Source organism: Nycticebus coucang, chromosome 2, assembly GCF_027406575.1.
Source record: "Nycticebus coucang isolate mNycCou1 chromosome 2, mNycCou1.pri, whole genome shotgun sequence".
Taxonomy (NCBI): domain Eukaryota; kingdom Metazoa; phylum Chordata; class Mammalia; order Primates; family Lorisidae; genus Nycticebus; species Nycticebus coucang.
The window spans coordinates 146,291,693-146,307,525 of record NC_069781.1 but is presented as its reverse complement, the minus strand read 5'-3'; the positions used below and the strand labels follow the sequence as shown (position 1 = coordinate 146,307,525).

Genomic DNA, 15,833 nt, shown 5'->3' with positions numbered 1-15,833 from the left:
AATATTCTCTAGTATGGCTTCCATTCCTCTGGGGCATTCTTCTTCCCCTTCTGGAATTCCTATAACTCGTATGTTGGAACGCTTCATAAAGTCCCATAATTCTGACAGTGAACGTTCTGCTTTCTCTCTCTTCTTTTCTGCCTCTTTTACTATCTGAGTTATCTCAAAAACTTTGTCTTCTACCTCTGAAATTCTTTCTTCTGCATGGTCTAACCTGTTGCTGATACTTTCCATTGCATCTTTAAGTTCCCTGATTGACTGTTTCATTTCCTTCAGCTCTGCTATATCCTTTTTATATTCTTCATATCGTTCATCTCTTATTTGATTCTGTTTTTGAATTTCCTTTTGGTTATTTTCCACTTTATTAACAGTTTCCTTCATTGTTTCCATCATTTCCTTCATTGTTTTCAACATGTGTATTCTAAATTCCCTTTCTGTCATTCCTAACATTTCTGTATAGGTGGAATCCTCTGCAGTAGCTACCTCATGGTCCCTTGGCGGGGTAGTTCTGGACTGGTTCTTCATGTTGCCTGGAGTTTTCTGCTGATTCTTCCTCATGGGTGATTTCTTTTATCTGTTTACTTGCCCTAATTTTCCTTTCAATTCCTCTTGCTCTTTAAGTTCTTGTGCCTGTGGACTAAGGGTTACAGGACCAGAAGGGTGAGAAGGTTTAAGAGCAAAAAAGCGATGAAAGAAATGAGGACCGAGTGATAAGAAAAAAAAAAAAAATGAAAAAAAAGAAAAATAGAGAAAGGAGAGTGGTTGGGTGAAAGGAATATTGACAAAAAGGAGAGAGGCACAGAAAGAGGGAGACAGAGCAATATAGGTGTACAGTAGGGTACTTTGATACAACCTTAAAAAAAAAAAAACACCTTCTGGGGGTGCCAAGTGGGGTGGTTCACTTGAGGTCAGCAGCTCTTTGCTAACCTGATCAGACACAGTACCCCACCTCCACCAAGTAGAGAGGAAAGACAAAAAAGCTATAAATCAAACCAAAACAAGCAAACAGAAAACTTTACGGGATAAAATTGGCTGGAAAAACCAAATAATAGTGGTAGAAACACTAACAAAAATGAAGTTCTGATTATTGAAATAGGCAGCAATGGGAAATTATAATTAAACTAGAAAAATTGAGAAAGAAAAAGGATCTGTATGGAAAAGGTTGAACTTAAAAAACAAAACAACAATCTAGAACGTCAAAATAAACAAAAAAAAAAAACCAAACCAGAAAAAAAACCAAACAAACAAACAAACAAAAAAAACACACACGCAACCAAAAACAAAGCAGTATGTATATGGAATTGAATATTGTCTGGGCAACACGTGGTCTTCTGGGGTATGAGATGTTAATCACAGTTCTGATACGACTGGAGGCTGCTAGTTTCTCGAACCCCAGCAGGTAGACACCCTAAATCTCTCTTCAGCCCACTTAAAAGGCACTTTGAACTTGTTCACTTACTGAGCAGAAGCTTTCTCAGGGAAGTGCTTGTTGCTGGAATCACTGCTGAAGTGGCTATCCACTTACCCTGTGTGTCAAAACTGGTCTCCCTCTGCCCCCGAGGGTTAGGGCTGCAAGGCGGCTCAGACCCCGCCCTTAGGCTACTTGGTCGCTGGGTTACCAGCTCCCACCCAATTCCAGCTCTGCGACCCTGAGGGCGGAGCTTGCCAGGGCAGATCGCTCACAATGTCTGCCTGTGACCCAGAGCCAAACTCTATTAGCTCCGTCTGGCTCAGCGGCTCAGACTGGGGCCCTAGACAAAGGCCAGAGTTCTCCGCACTCCCGCTCAGGCTCTCCCCAAGGTAGTTCAGCTGAGTGCCAAGTCCAAAGACACCAAAACAGTTCACAGGTAAGGCCTTTCTGGTTTGCAGTCTCGCTGCTACTGAACTTACAGTTGCGGGCGGGTTTAGGCGGATTGAACACACGCGACCACTTGCCGGTTTCCACTGTTTTAGTCCTCCTCTTGGGGTCCAGAAGTCTCTCGCTGACTCCCTGTATCCTCTCAGGGGTGATGATAGGCAGATCCCACCAGCCAGAGATGCCTGGAGTCCTATATCCCCAGACTCACGGTGCCCAGATGCAAGGAAGCTGTTACTCGGCTGCCATCTTGCTCCACCCCGAAACATGTAATAGTTTCCTAAAAGTAAAGTCCTTCTAATTCTGGCATTTGGCAAGTGTGACAAGACTCTAGTTTGTTCCTGCCAGATCCCTGACTCACAGGGAAGTTGGCCAAGAGCCAGAACTCCAACCACATTTCCCTTCCTCCCCTTGCTGGGGTGGTGAAGGGAGGAGACTACTTAATACTTGGAAGATAATCAGCTCATTCATCATGCTAATATATGATGGGTAATGAGGGTCACCAGGTATGTGACAAAATGAGCAGCCGGAAAAGAGACAAACACACAAAGTTATTTCGGAAATTATACTTAGTGAAATAAGCCAGACACAGGACAGTGCATGATTCCACCCATCTGAGGTCAAACTCTGAGAAACAGGAAGCGTAACAGAGGCCACCAGAGCAGAAGGGAGGAGGGAAGGGAGAGCCATCACTTCACAGGTTCAGAACTCCTGATGGAGACAATAGAAAAGTTCCAGGTGGTGATGGCTACACAAAATTCTAAGTGTATTTAATGTCACTGACTTGTATACCTATGAATGATTAAAATAATAAATATTGTATCTATTTTATTCCATTAATAAAAGAGAGAAAATTTACTGTGGAGATTCAACAAATGGTGACAACTGTATATCCACACACACAGAATGAAGTCAGATCTCACCTCACACCATATATAAAAATGAACTTAAAATGGGCCGCAAATGTAAGACCTAAAAACTATAAAGTGCTCGGGAAAAACACAGGCATAAACCCTCACGGCCTCGGATTAGGCAAAAATTTCTTAGATGAGACACCAAAACACAAGCAACCCTCCGCCCACCCCCAAATAGGTAAATTAGGTCTCATCAAAATTAAACACTCCAGTACTTCAAATGACACCATCAAGAAACTACCAAATGGCTGGGCATGGTGGCTCACACCTGTAATCCCAGCATTCAGGGAGGCTGAGGCGGGTGGATTGCTTGAGCTCAGGAGTTCCACACCAGCCTGAGTAACAGTGAGACCACTTGATCTCTTAAAAAAAAAAAAAAATAGCCAGGCATTGTAGCAGGTGACTGTAGTCCCAGCTACTCAGGAGGATCACTTGAGCCCAAGAATTTGAGGTTGCTGTGAGCTATGACAACACTGCACTGTACCCAGGGCAACTAAGTGAGATTCTGTCTTTAAAAAAAAAAGACGAAGAAAAAGAAAAAGAAATCACCAAATGGGAGAAAATATGTGCGATCATAGAAGGGTCTAGAACATATAAAGAACTCTTACAATTCAATAATAAAGAGACAAATCAATTAAAAATGGCCACAGTATTTAAACAGATTATTTCTCCAGAGAAGATATACACATAGACAAATAGCCAACAAACACATAAAAATGTTCTTAATTTTAGTAACTAGGGAAATGCAAATCAAAACCACATTAAAGTACCACTTGATACCCCCACATATAAAATATAATAAAATTTTTAATTAAAAATATAATTTATGAAATATAATTATAGCCAAAAATAAAGAAATAGAAAACATTTGAGAAAAAGTAAGAGACTTAGTGGATAAGAGGGCTTGGGGCCTTGGGACACAGGGTACCAGTCTTCCCAGAGAGTCTGTGCTCACAGTGACCTGCGGTGAGCATCTGGTTGCTCTCTGGGGGGCTGGTGCGTGAATAGCAGAAGCCATACACAGGTGCTGCATGCCTAGATGAGGGAGCCTAAAGAAAGCTGGGGACAGCTCTGCCTGTGTGCATGCCCCTGGTGGGCGGTACTCTGCGTGCACCCTCACACACCCTTGCTGGAGTAATTCTGTATTTACTCCACTGGAAGAGGACCCCTGGAAGCTTGTGCCCAGCTTTCTAAGAATATGTTCCTCATCCCTTTTCCCTCTGCTGATTTTTTTTCCTGTATACTTTCACTGTAATAAATCCTAAGTATAAAAGCTTCTGAATCCCATGAGTCATCTGGTGGACTGCTAAGGCTGAGGGTGGTCATGGGGACCCTGGCACGCCCTCCTTCAGGGGCAGGACTTATTCCATCTGCAGGAATTGTCTGGACTTTAATACCCCACATTACTTTCCAAACATTTGGCAGTGACCAATCCCCACAGACTGGGCAATCGTGACCAAGTGGCTGACGACACTGGCATTTGCAGCAGAGGGCTCCACACCTGAGGACATGTCTGGTGCCTCACCCCGCCCCAGTAACAGACATGCAGGTCTTTCTTGCTGCTGAAAGTAGCTGAGGAAGTAGCCAGGGAACGTCATGATGTTGAATATGGCCACAACCAAGCTGCGGAGGGGTGGGGCACGTCAGCTCCCAGAAATTTTCTGCTGCAAACCCTCCTACGGCCTACCTCTCAGAAACCGCACACAGCACTGCACAGACGCCACCTGCCAGGTGCTGAGAAGAGAGCTCCAGGCCTCCCTGGACCAGAGTGTGTCCTCAGGGGACGGGGCTCCACCTGGGAGGAACCCCACAGACAACTTAGTAGAAACATCAGAAAACAATTTTAATATTAAAAATACCTATGGGGTGGAATCTCTTTAAAATCCACTCCCACTTTTGGACACCCTGATAGTGTTCTTGATCAGGAGAGAGATCCCTGAAATGGACGCCAGTTGCCGATTACAATGATGCACAGCCTTCCCCGTGTGTCACAAGTGAAACAACTGTTTAAATTGTTGATTTTGTGAGCCATGTGCCTGTTAAACGCTTTGATGTTCTTTGGCTCCTGCCCCATGCCTCAAATCTTTGACCTATTAATTTATTTTCTAAGAAAAGGCTTTGAGTTTTCATCATTCAAGAGAAGTGACATGAAATACTATTTAAATGATACATGGTAGTCTTAAAATAGCTCAGAGTCACAGCACTGGGGAATGTGCAGTTAGAGGCACATTTTACCATTTCTTCAAGTAAAACTGCATCTTTCAAATCTGTATGGATTGTACACTTGCATTACATTGGCCCGAGTGATGACTGAGATAAAGACCACATCACCCCTTCTAGGAGCGAAAAGCCCGTGAGAAATTTCCATCACATTTTAACCCAAGGATTTTGTTTCTGAGAAAACCTTTGCTAGTCTCTCAAACAGCTTCTCATCTATAAACCACTCAGAGTAATTTCATGTCCCAGCAAAAGAGTAAAAGAAACAGAACCTAAAGAAGCCGTTGCTTCTCCCTTTCTTTCATTAAAACAGCATTTACCGGTGTGTGTGCACGAGAATTTGTATTTTTTTAAATAAAAGAAGCACTTCAATGTGTAAACGCATCTTTCATAAGTGCTGCTGCCATTCTTACAAATGCAAGCTGCCTGCTTGGAACCCCAGGCACACACCCAGGGTCGTTCCCTTTCTCCTCAGGCAGTTTCCACAATCCACAACATCTTCATTGTAACAGTCCTGCTTATGGGTATCATTTAGTACTTGAGGGTCTGCTCAAGTCAGTATCAATCTTGCTGATCCTACAAACACTTATTTGGTGGACACAACACAGTCTGAATCCATAGCTAGTAGGTGTAAAAATTTAAAGACTATTCCTTCCTCCAACACATTGCCAGGTGCTGAGAACAACTCTGCCAGTCACTCAGCCCTGACAGGAAGACAAAGCACGGGGGATGTCACGCACAGATCTTTCAGAGATCCCACTGCCTTCAGTAACAGGGCCACCTCCCCTGTCCTCCTGATGCCCACACGTCAGAGACACTCGACGCCATTCTGAAGATGAAAGCGTTCAAGTGAAGACTCTTTGTTGGACACACCTGACTCCTACTCTCTCAGTAACAAGCAAATCTTAACTAATCAGAAGAAGTAGAAGCCTTTCCCCAAGAAGGAACAACAAAAACCCATTCAGAATAAAAATTTCCTCTTCAATTAAGCTTTAAATGTCCTTGGATGAGTCCAAATGAAGAAATACAGTGTCTCCTTACCTGATTGGAAAACCTCATGCTCACGTTCCGCTGACTCTGCAGGGGGACATAGCGCTGGCCAGGGTCAATGTCCTTAGGACTGATTAGTTCATCAGCTGAAAAAAACAAGGGGAAGCGACATTACCAAAAATGCATTTGCATAAATAACACTATAAACAACTAGACCTAAGAGACATACATAAAACACTACATAGAGAACACAAGAGCATAAAAAATACATTTTTCTTAATGTACATGGAACATCATCTAGGTCACAGGGGTCCTCAAACTTTTTAAACAGGGGGCCAGTTCACTGTCCCTCAGACCGTTGGAGGGCTGGACTCTGGTTTAAAAAAAAAAAAACAACTATGAACCAATTCCTATGCACACTGCACGTATCTTATTTTGAAGTAAAAAAACAAAACGGGAACAAATACAATCACACCACCTCATGTGGCCTGCGGGTCGTAGTTTGAGGACCCCTGCGACATACCAGATACTAGGCCATAAAATAAACCACAATAAATATAAAAGTATACAAAAAGTATATTATCTGACCACAATGGAATGAACTTATAATAACAGTAAGGCTGGGTGCAGTGGCCCATGGCTGTAACCCTAGCACTCTGGGAGGCCTAGGCAGGAGGAGAGCCTAAGATCAACAGTTCGAGAGCAGCCTGAGCAAGAGCAAGAGCAAGACCCAAGTCTAAAAATAGCCCAGAAATAAATCAGTGCATTTACAGTCAACTCTTTTTCAACTAAAGTGCCAGGAACATATATTGGGGAAAGTATGTCTCTTAAATTAAATGAAATTAATGAAATTAGATCCCTGCCTCTTACCCTATAAAAAAATCAAATCAAAATGGATTAAAGACTTAAATATACCCAGAGGTGTGAAACTACTATAATAAAACACCGGGGAAACCCTCTACAGGAGTCCTCAAACTACGGCCTGCGGGCCACATGAGGCGGTGTGATTGTATTTGTTCCCGTTTTGTTTTTTTACTTCAAAGTAAGATATGTGCAGTGTGCATAGGAATTGGTTCATAGTTTTTTTTTTAAACTATAGTCTGGCCCTCCAATGGTCTGAGGGACAGTGAACTGGGCCCCTGTTTAAAAAGTTTGAGGACCCCTGCTAGGACATTGGTTTGGGCAACATTTTCTTGAGTAAGACCTCAAAAGCACAAAGAAAGCAAAAATGGACACATGGGATTACATCACACTAAAATGCTTTTGTCCAGCAAAGGAAACAATCAGCACAGCCCACAGAATGGGAGAAAATATTTGTAAACTAGCTATATGACAAGGGATTAATTACCAACTCAATAGCAAAACCCTCAAATAATCTGATTTAAAAATGGGCAAAAGATCTTCATAGATATTTCTCAAAAGAGGACACACAAGCACATGAAAAATGCTAAACATTAGTCAGCCGAGAAATACGATCTAAAACTACAATGAGATTACCACTTCGCCTCACTTAAAATGGCTTTAATTCAAAAGATAGGCAACAATGAACGTTAGTGAGGATGTGGAGAAAGGGAAACCTTCATAAACTGTTGGTAGAAATGTAAAATAGTAGAGCCACTATGGAGGGCAGTATGGAAGTTCCTTGAAAAACTAAAGTAGAACTGCCATATGAGCCTGCACTCTCACTGCTGGGTGTGTGTCCAAAGCAAAGGGAAACAGTGTGGCATTCCCATGTTTACTGGAGCTCTCTATTCACACAGCCTAGACATGGGATAAACCTAAGTGTCCATCAGTGGATGAGGGGGATAAAGAAACTATGTAAACAACAAAACCCCTCAGCTGTAAAAAAGAATGAAGTCGTGTCTCTGCAGCACCACGTGTGGACTAAAGGCCATCATCTTAAGTGAAACAAGCCAGGCAGAGAAAAGTCCACCGCCGCATGTTCACTCATACACGGACCTATAAATTACATATGCTTTGATGTAGAGCCTGGAAAGATGGACAGTGTAGACTTGGAATCTCTCACACACGGGCCTATAAATTACATACACTTTGACGTAGAGCCTGGAAAGATGGACAGTGTAGACTTGGAAGGAGGGGGTGAGAGGGGAGTGGGCGGTGAGCTTAGTTAATGGGTGCACTGTACGTTACTCAGGCCACCCTCAGGGCCCTGACTTGATCACTATGCAAAACATGCATGAAACAAAACTGTACATGTGCTCCATAAATCTGTACAAAAATAATTTTTAAAAAACCAAAGCAGGGAGTCAAGAGTAAATTTCTCAGAGCTTTAGGAATATACGTTATATCTATTCTGGGGTATCTTTTAGGGTCATCTGCAATGTGATTCAACAGAATCACCAAAGGATTTTTTAGTAACTGGTGGAGAACCTGCTCAATAATAATTAAAGTAACACAAATAGCAGAACAACAGGAAAGTGAAGGAGGAGGAGCTACCCCATAGCCTGCCACAGCCACACGGCTCTGCAGCAGCGATTCAGAGGGTTCATGAGGCTCCTGGGCTGTCTGAGCATTTCACACTCTGAACTTGCTCACGAGGCTCCTGCCTCGTTTGATCATTTCACACATTAAACCACTAATCCTCACACAGATCTTATCATTTACTGATGACAAAACAGGGGCACTAAGAATTTAAGCAACTTGCTCATGGCTAATATGTGACAGAAGAGAGACAGTCTATTTCCAGAGTCAGAGCTCCTTTTAAGAACATGACCATTCTATACAGCTCAGGTGGAAAAGATACCAGGAGATGAAAACAATAAAAAAAAAATTGAGGGGCAGCACCTGCAGCTCAGCAGCAGGGCGCTGGCCATATACACTGAGGCTGGCACATTTGAACCCAACTCAGGCCTGCTAAACAACAATGACAACTCCAACAAAAAAATAGCTGGTTGTTGTGGCAGGCACCAGTAGTCCCAGCTACTTGGGAGGCTGAGGCAAGAGAATCGCTTAAGCCCAAGAGTTGGAGGTTGCTGTGAGCTGTGATGCCACAGCACTCTGCTGAGGGCAACATAGTGAGACTCTGTCCCCAAAAAAAAAGAAAAGAAAAAATTTACACCTTGACACACAACATTTTTCCTAACCAAATTAAGTTGCACAATACAAATGTTTTATCTCTCAGAAAAAATTATACTTTTGCAAAATCTAAAACACACCAATATAACCAGATGTTTACATATAACTTCACTGATTTTCTAAATACGTAGCAAATTATTTTCTATCTTTTGAATGATCACCGAGATGTGAAATATTTTCCAAACCCAACAGCACTTCTCATAATTAATGTTTCACTGTCATTCTATAGAAAAGAAATTCTATCTTTATTACAATATTTTATTATTTATAAATGGGACAAATAATTTAAGAAATCTTACATCCTTGGAAGGCATAAATGCTAACCTATTAAAATTAATATGAATTGAATGGTGAACCAAATCTTTTCAAAGCCTGTCTCTCTGTATTTCCTGTATCTGTCTTCGTGTTCTGCTTTACACCATGTGTTGGATGCCTCTCATTCATGGCTATACTCCAGTACCCAGAACAGCAGCTGGCGTGACCATAGGAAGTCAACAGATTTACTCAACAAAAGAATAAATTGGTCGGTTAACAAATATGGAAACATTTACTATCATAATCATTAATTTTCACATGGTAAAAGTGACAAATATCCCTAAAAGGTCAAATTAATAGGTACACTCATTTTCTCCCTGCATTGACTTTTATCAGGCAGGAGGTCCTCCTGCCACCACCTCTGGGTTTCTTGGTGAAGAGTGACTAGCCTGAAAGAACTTACACAGAATAAACTACAGGATATTTAAAATTAAAATAGAAAACAATAAAAGAACATTAAGTTTCTACATTTACAGTGTAACACTGAACCTTAAATATAGTCAAGTATTTCTGTAATTAAGGATAGCTGCCTTTAAGTCTTTAGAAAACAGTGATTATGTAAATTCACTAACATTTGCAAATTTTATGCACAGAAAGGTTTGTTAAATATGTGTTGGGTTTACCTCTAATGATAATGGTTGGGGTAAAAAGAAATATTCACCAAAAGTTTTGTTTCTTTAATAACAATTTAAAAGAAATTTATCAGAGTAAGTAATTATTTTTATTGTGACACCAAAATTACACAGGACACCCTGAGACAGGCTCAGCACATAATTTACAGGGTAAAATTCTGTACCTCACGGCTTGATTCTCAGCTGCAACAACACACCTAAGGAACACATGTGTTATGAAATAAGCTATTCAGAGGAAAAAACGTAGATCTTCAACCTCATATATATCAAAAAACCCAATTTTTAAAAAAATTTTTGGAGACAGAGTCTCACTCTGTCACCCTGGATAGAGTGCCATGGCATCACAGCTCAGAGTAACCTCAAACTCCCAGGCTCAAGTGATTCTCTTGCCTCAGCTTCTCCAGAAAGCTGGGACTATAGGCACCTGCCACAACGACTAGCTAGTTTTTCAATTTTTATTTTTTATTTTTAGTAGAAATGTGGTCTTGCTCTTGCTCAGGCTGGTCTTGAACTCCTGAGCTCAAGCCATCTACCCACCTTGGCCTCTCAGAGTGGTGTGAGCCAAGCCTCCGCATTTTTATATATCATTTTTTTAGTCAATTGATTAATAAGGATGGACTTTTGAAGATTAGAATGTCAAATTACACAGCATAAATTAAGTAGGAAAACACTGATAGATCTGAGTGCATAAAGATTTTAAATTTCATTCATCAAAAAATCAGTATAGGTTAGGCCTGGTGGCTAATGCCAGGAATCCAGCACTTTGGGAGGCCAAGACAGGAGGATCACTTGAGCCCAAGAGTTGAGACCATCCTGGCCAACATAACAACACCTCATCTCTTTTTAAAAAAAAAAAAATTAGCTGGCTGTGGTGGTGCACACCCGTGTAGTCCCAGCTACTGTGTGTGGGGGCACAGGCAGAGGTAGAAGGATCACTGGAGCCCAGGAGTTCAAGGCTGCAGTGACCATGATTGTGCCACTGCACTTCAACCTGGATGACAAACAGAGCAAGATCTTGTCTCTAAAACAAAAGAACACACACACACACACACACACCCCTCCGCATAAACAACATTTAGAAGCAAAAAACATAAAAACAAGGTTAAAAGTAAATGGGAAAATTCACAAAGATAATAACTTAGAAATGTTTTTTAATAGTGAGCATATAAATAAAAACAAGATATAACTTAACATTTTACTAAGTTAGCAAAGTTTTTTTTTTTTTTGGTGAGACAGAGTCTCACTCAAGTCCTCTTGGGTAGAGTGCTGTGGCATCACAGCTCACAGCAACCTTAAACTCCTAGGCTCAAGCGATCCTCCTGCCTCAGCCTCCTGAGTAGCTGGGACTACAGGTGCCCACCACAACGCCTGTTAGTTGTTCTATTTTTAGTAGAGAAAGAGTCTCGCTCTTGCTCAGTCTGCTCTTAAACTCCTGAGCTGAAGCAATCCACCCATCTTGGCCCCAATTTTTTTTTTTTTTTAAATGAGCATATTTAGTGCTACAGAAGTTACAGGTGACATAGCACCCAGAAGCCTCCAGAATAAATCAATAAAGTCAGGAGCTGTGTAACCCTTGGTGAGTTGCTACATTCTTCTTTCCTCGCCTATGCCATGTAGTACACATCTTACTGAAATGTTAGGATTACTTAGGACAGTATTTGTAAAGGGTGAAGAACACGTAGTATTTGTCTAAGGCAGGTATGTACACTATTACTAATATTTCTGAGAAACAGTGTGAGAATATGCATGAAAGCCTTCTCAGACTCCAGGCATCCCTGCCTTCATACTTAATTCCATAAATATATTAGGAATTGGGATCATAATTTTTATGCAAATTTTGTAGCCCTAGTAGCAATTCAATGAAAACATTTTAGTTTTAAGAAACCCAGTTATTGGCTGTGTGCGGTAGCTCAAGCCTGGAATCCTAATGCTCCGGGAGGCCAAGGTGGGGTAGACTGCTTGAGCTCAGGGGTTCCACACCAGCCTGAGCAAGAGCAAGAACCCCATCTCTACAAAAAAATAGAAAAACTAGCCAGGGATTGTGGCACATGGCTGTAGTCCCAGCTACTCAAAAGGCTGAGGCAAGAGAATTGCTCAAGCCCAAGAGTTTGAGGTTGCTGTGAGCTGTGATGCCCATAGCACTCTACCCAAGGCGTTAGAGGGAGACTGTCAAGAAAGAAAGAGAGAAAGACAGAGAGAGAGAAAGGAAGTCAGCCAGAATAAGCTAAAGAAAGACAATCTCCCCAGGTAAAGCCTTTGCAGTAATACTGTACGTGCTCTCAAGACGTTTATAATGCCTGCCGTAAGAAATCCCACTTTAGGTGACTAGCGATCACATACACACCATGAGAAAGATAATGAAAGTTCTCAGAAATCATTATCTTTCTGCTAGAAGTTCCCTGAAGGGTAAAAGCAGGCAAATCTAGCAACAACCATGTGGAAATATATCTGTATACTCTTATCTATTCATTTTATCTTTAACTGATCAGTAACAAAACCATGTGCCATACAGCGCAGAGAGTCAACTGCATTTGAAGTCAACAGATCAATGAAAATCAAGCCTTTCAATTCTCATGTCCTCACTCTCACTAGGAGCAGTGGATCAGTGGCTTTACCTTGAAATGCATCAGATTTCTAGGCTTCATCAGTGGCTTTCATATTTGAGATCAACTGGGCAAGAAATGCCATGAATGAAATAAAATGCAAATGGACTTGTCTTAGTTACAAAAGCTGGAATTAGGAGATAGCATGTCAGAATAATTAGGCTACTCTCAAGAGAGAAATATTTCCAAAAACTCTTGCTATAGAAGCACCAGACGTCACAGTGACTACCAAAGAGAGGCCACCACAAACAGAAGTTGAATTAACCAGTAGGTGAACGGTTAAGTAACACCTGGGGAAGCGTTTTCTTCCTGTGATGAATTTGTGGCTGTGGGGCTGCCAAGCATGTGAGTCCTGGACAGGACTGGGAGGTCCACTCACAGACACTGTCTCCTCCAGGCAGCTGACACGGGGAGGCAGGGAAGGGAGACAGAGAGTATTTAACAGAAGAACCACGTAAGTGCATTTCTTATACAGTAAAGGCCTTACGTGTGTTTCCTTACGAGGTTGTAAGTGGCAGAACTTGTATTCAACCCTGAGCTGTCTGACTCCTAAGCTCGTGATCCAGAAACTCTTGACCTTTCCATTATAGTATGTGAAAAACAAAAAGAAAGAAGGAAAAAAAAGGAAAAGAAGCTAGAGGAGAAACTGGAGGAAAAAGATCATACTGTCAGAGAAATAATCTACTGCACATCGTTACAATATTTTAGGATTTTGTGTGCATTGAAGAGAAAGTTTTAGTTAATTAAAATTGTTCAATAATTCAAGCTTAATCACAGATCATGTCTTGTTTTAACCCTTGATGTTTTATTAATGTTTTCAAAACATCTATCCTAAAAAAATGTGTCTACTCACTGCCATAAATTATACAGCATGTACACGTCTACCCTGTAATAGCCTGGGATCACACAACAGGGCCTGAATGAAGATGGTCACTGGGACTGTCTGATGTACAGGATCAGAAAACTTCAGTCAGATTTTTTAAAGCTAAATGCATGATATGGTTCTCTTTTTAAAACATACTGAATAAGAACATTTATTATAGTTAAGTAGTAGCTTTGGGAACATTTTAAAGTTGTACTTAACTTTCCATTATATTTTTTAGTTTTCTGAATCTCAAAAAGTTTCAATCCAAAAAAAGGATTTCTGAGTACAATCATTACCTTTCTGCAGGTTTCCATGTGACTGTAGTGACCTAAGGTGGGATTTCTGTGCAGCAAAAGATCATAATATTCAGGAGTCTTTTTATGTGATCAATATAATCATGTGCTATATAATCATGTACCATATTTTTACTGTGCCTTTTCTGTGGTTAGATATGTTATATACACAAACACGACTGTGTCACAGTAGCCTGCAGCCTTCAGTACAGTATCAGCCTGTACAGGTTTGGAGCCCAGGAGCAACAGGCTATATTACAGACAGTCTAGGTGTGCGGTAGCTTACACAATCTCCTAACAACACATTTTTCAGAATGTATCCTTGTCATTAAAGCAACGCATGACCGACTCTTAAGGTTATTTATTTTTATTTTTTAGAGACAGAGTTTACCACTCTGCTCTTGCTAGAGTCACAGCTCTAGCAAACTCAAATTCTTGGGCTTGAGCAATCCTCCTGCCTCAGCCTCCTGAGTAGCTGGGACTTCAGGAGCCCATCAGAACGCCCAGCTACTTTTGGAGACTGGGTCTTGCTCAGAGTATATTGCTCAGGCTGGTCTTGAACTTCTGAGTTCAGGCAATCCACCCACCTTGGCCACCCAGAGTGCTAGAATTATAGGCATGAGCCACAATGCCTGCCCCGAGGTTATTTTATTTAACAGTAGAATCGTAGATTTATATGGCATTCTGCTTTCTTCAGACTGATTTCACATGCTAAACTTTTGAATATGAATAACAATTAAAGGTATAACTAATGATCTTTTTATTCTAAGAAGTCAAATACTATATCTTAATACATATTATGTGGTTTAAAATATGCATGTTTATAATTTATTTATCTATTACATACCAAAAAAATGATTTTCTAAAAACCTAAATTTTTTTTTTTAGGAAACATTGTAACTAATGAACTATTTTCTAAGAACATGGTAGGAAGTTCAGGCCCTGGCTCAAGAAACGGCATATTGTGCCCTTTTTCTCTAACGGTGGAATAGAAGTCATATAGTTTTGGTGTATAATTATTCACTTAGGCACACACAAAGCAAAAATATTCTTATTGGATATAAATGGGACACGAGCTGGCTTGAATTCAAAGTGAAAGTCATATTATAGACTCTTTTAAAAGATTCACTGTTTTATTTTTTTCATGTAAAATAGTAACTCTAGTTAACTGCCCACAAAATGTTGTCTAGCAGATATTCAACTGAGGATCCTTTAATGAATAAATAAAAAATTTTTAGTAAGTGTGGTAGAGGAGAAACTGGAGGAAATTATAATGAATATGCCTAGAAATGTGACAGTTCTTGGGGCTACTTTACAATAGTTAAGAGCCACTAAATGATTCAATCTTTTGAGATCTTTCTCATCTTATCCAGTGAGTTGTTAAGCAGAAGACACATAGTGCTAAGGAATATGTGACCTCTCTCTTGTCCAGCTGGAGACATGGGTGTGGCTTCTGGTATGCAATGGGCCTGTTCAGAAGGTCAGCAGGGAAAAGCGAAACTGACTCTTTCTTACAAGGCAGCTCTGCTCTGTTTGTTCTCTTTGGTTATGAAACAGAAAAGGAGGTATGACCTTTACTATTTCTGCTGACTGGTCGTAACTTGAGAAAATGCTGTCTGCCTAAGACCTGTCTATATTCATCAAAGATAGAGTGGGCAGTTCCATACTTTTTGACTGACTCGTACTGTTAACAATCTTTTTCTTTTTTTTTAGGTTCAATTTGCTTATGTAAAGTGTAGTGAATTCTGCACCCCCAATTCATTAGACATGTCAATTTTATCTAAGAGGCTCTGCTCAAACAACACTCTTTCTAGTTGTATCAAACCCAGGCTGGACACACAGCAAAATGCAAGAAAAAGGTTTAGACTTCAAATTCCAGATCCAAGGTGCCAGCATTCAGCCTCAGAATCACAGAAAAATTTCATCAGGCTCATTTATAACTTCCAAATGTAATATATAGAAACCTATGATTCTACTGTTAAAATTCTTATCTTTACACTGGTTAAGTATCCTTCTACTAATATGTTTTATTTAGCTATATCAACAGATGAAA

The 15,833-nt window shown here is 40.7% G+C and overlaps 1 protein-coding gene across 4 annotated transcripts in view; it reads right to left on the bottom strand.

Annotated features, from left to right (window-relative positions):
• The window catches only part of PHKB (phosphorylase kinase regulatory subunit beta), a 247,598-nt gene that overhangs the window by 87,079 nt on the left and 144,686 nt on the right, over positions 1–15,833 (bottom strand). For all 4 annotated transcript variants that reach the window (XM_053582096.1, XM_053582095.1, XM_053582098.1 and 1 more), the window contains one exon: positions 6,028–6,122. In XM_053582096.1, coding sequence (XP_053438071.1) covers positions 6,028–6,122 — 95 coding nt within the window. The remainder of the gene's footprint in view (positions 1–6,027; positions 6,123–15,833) is intronic.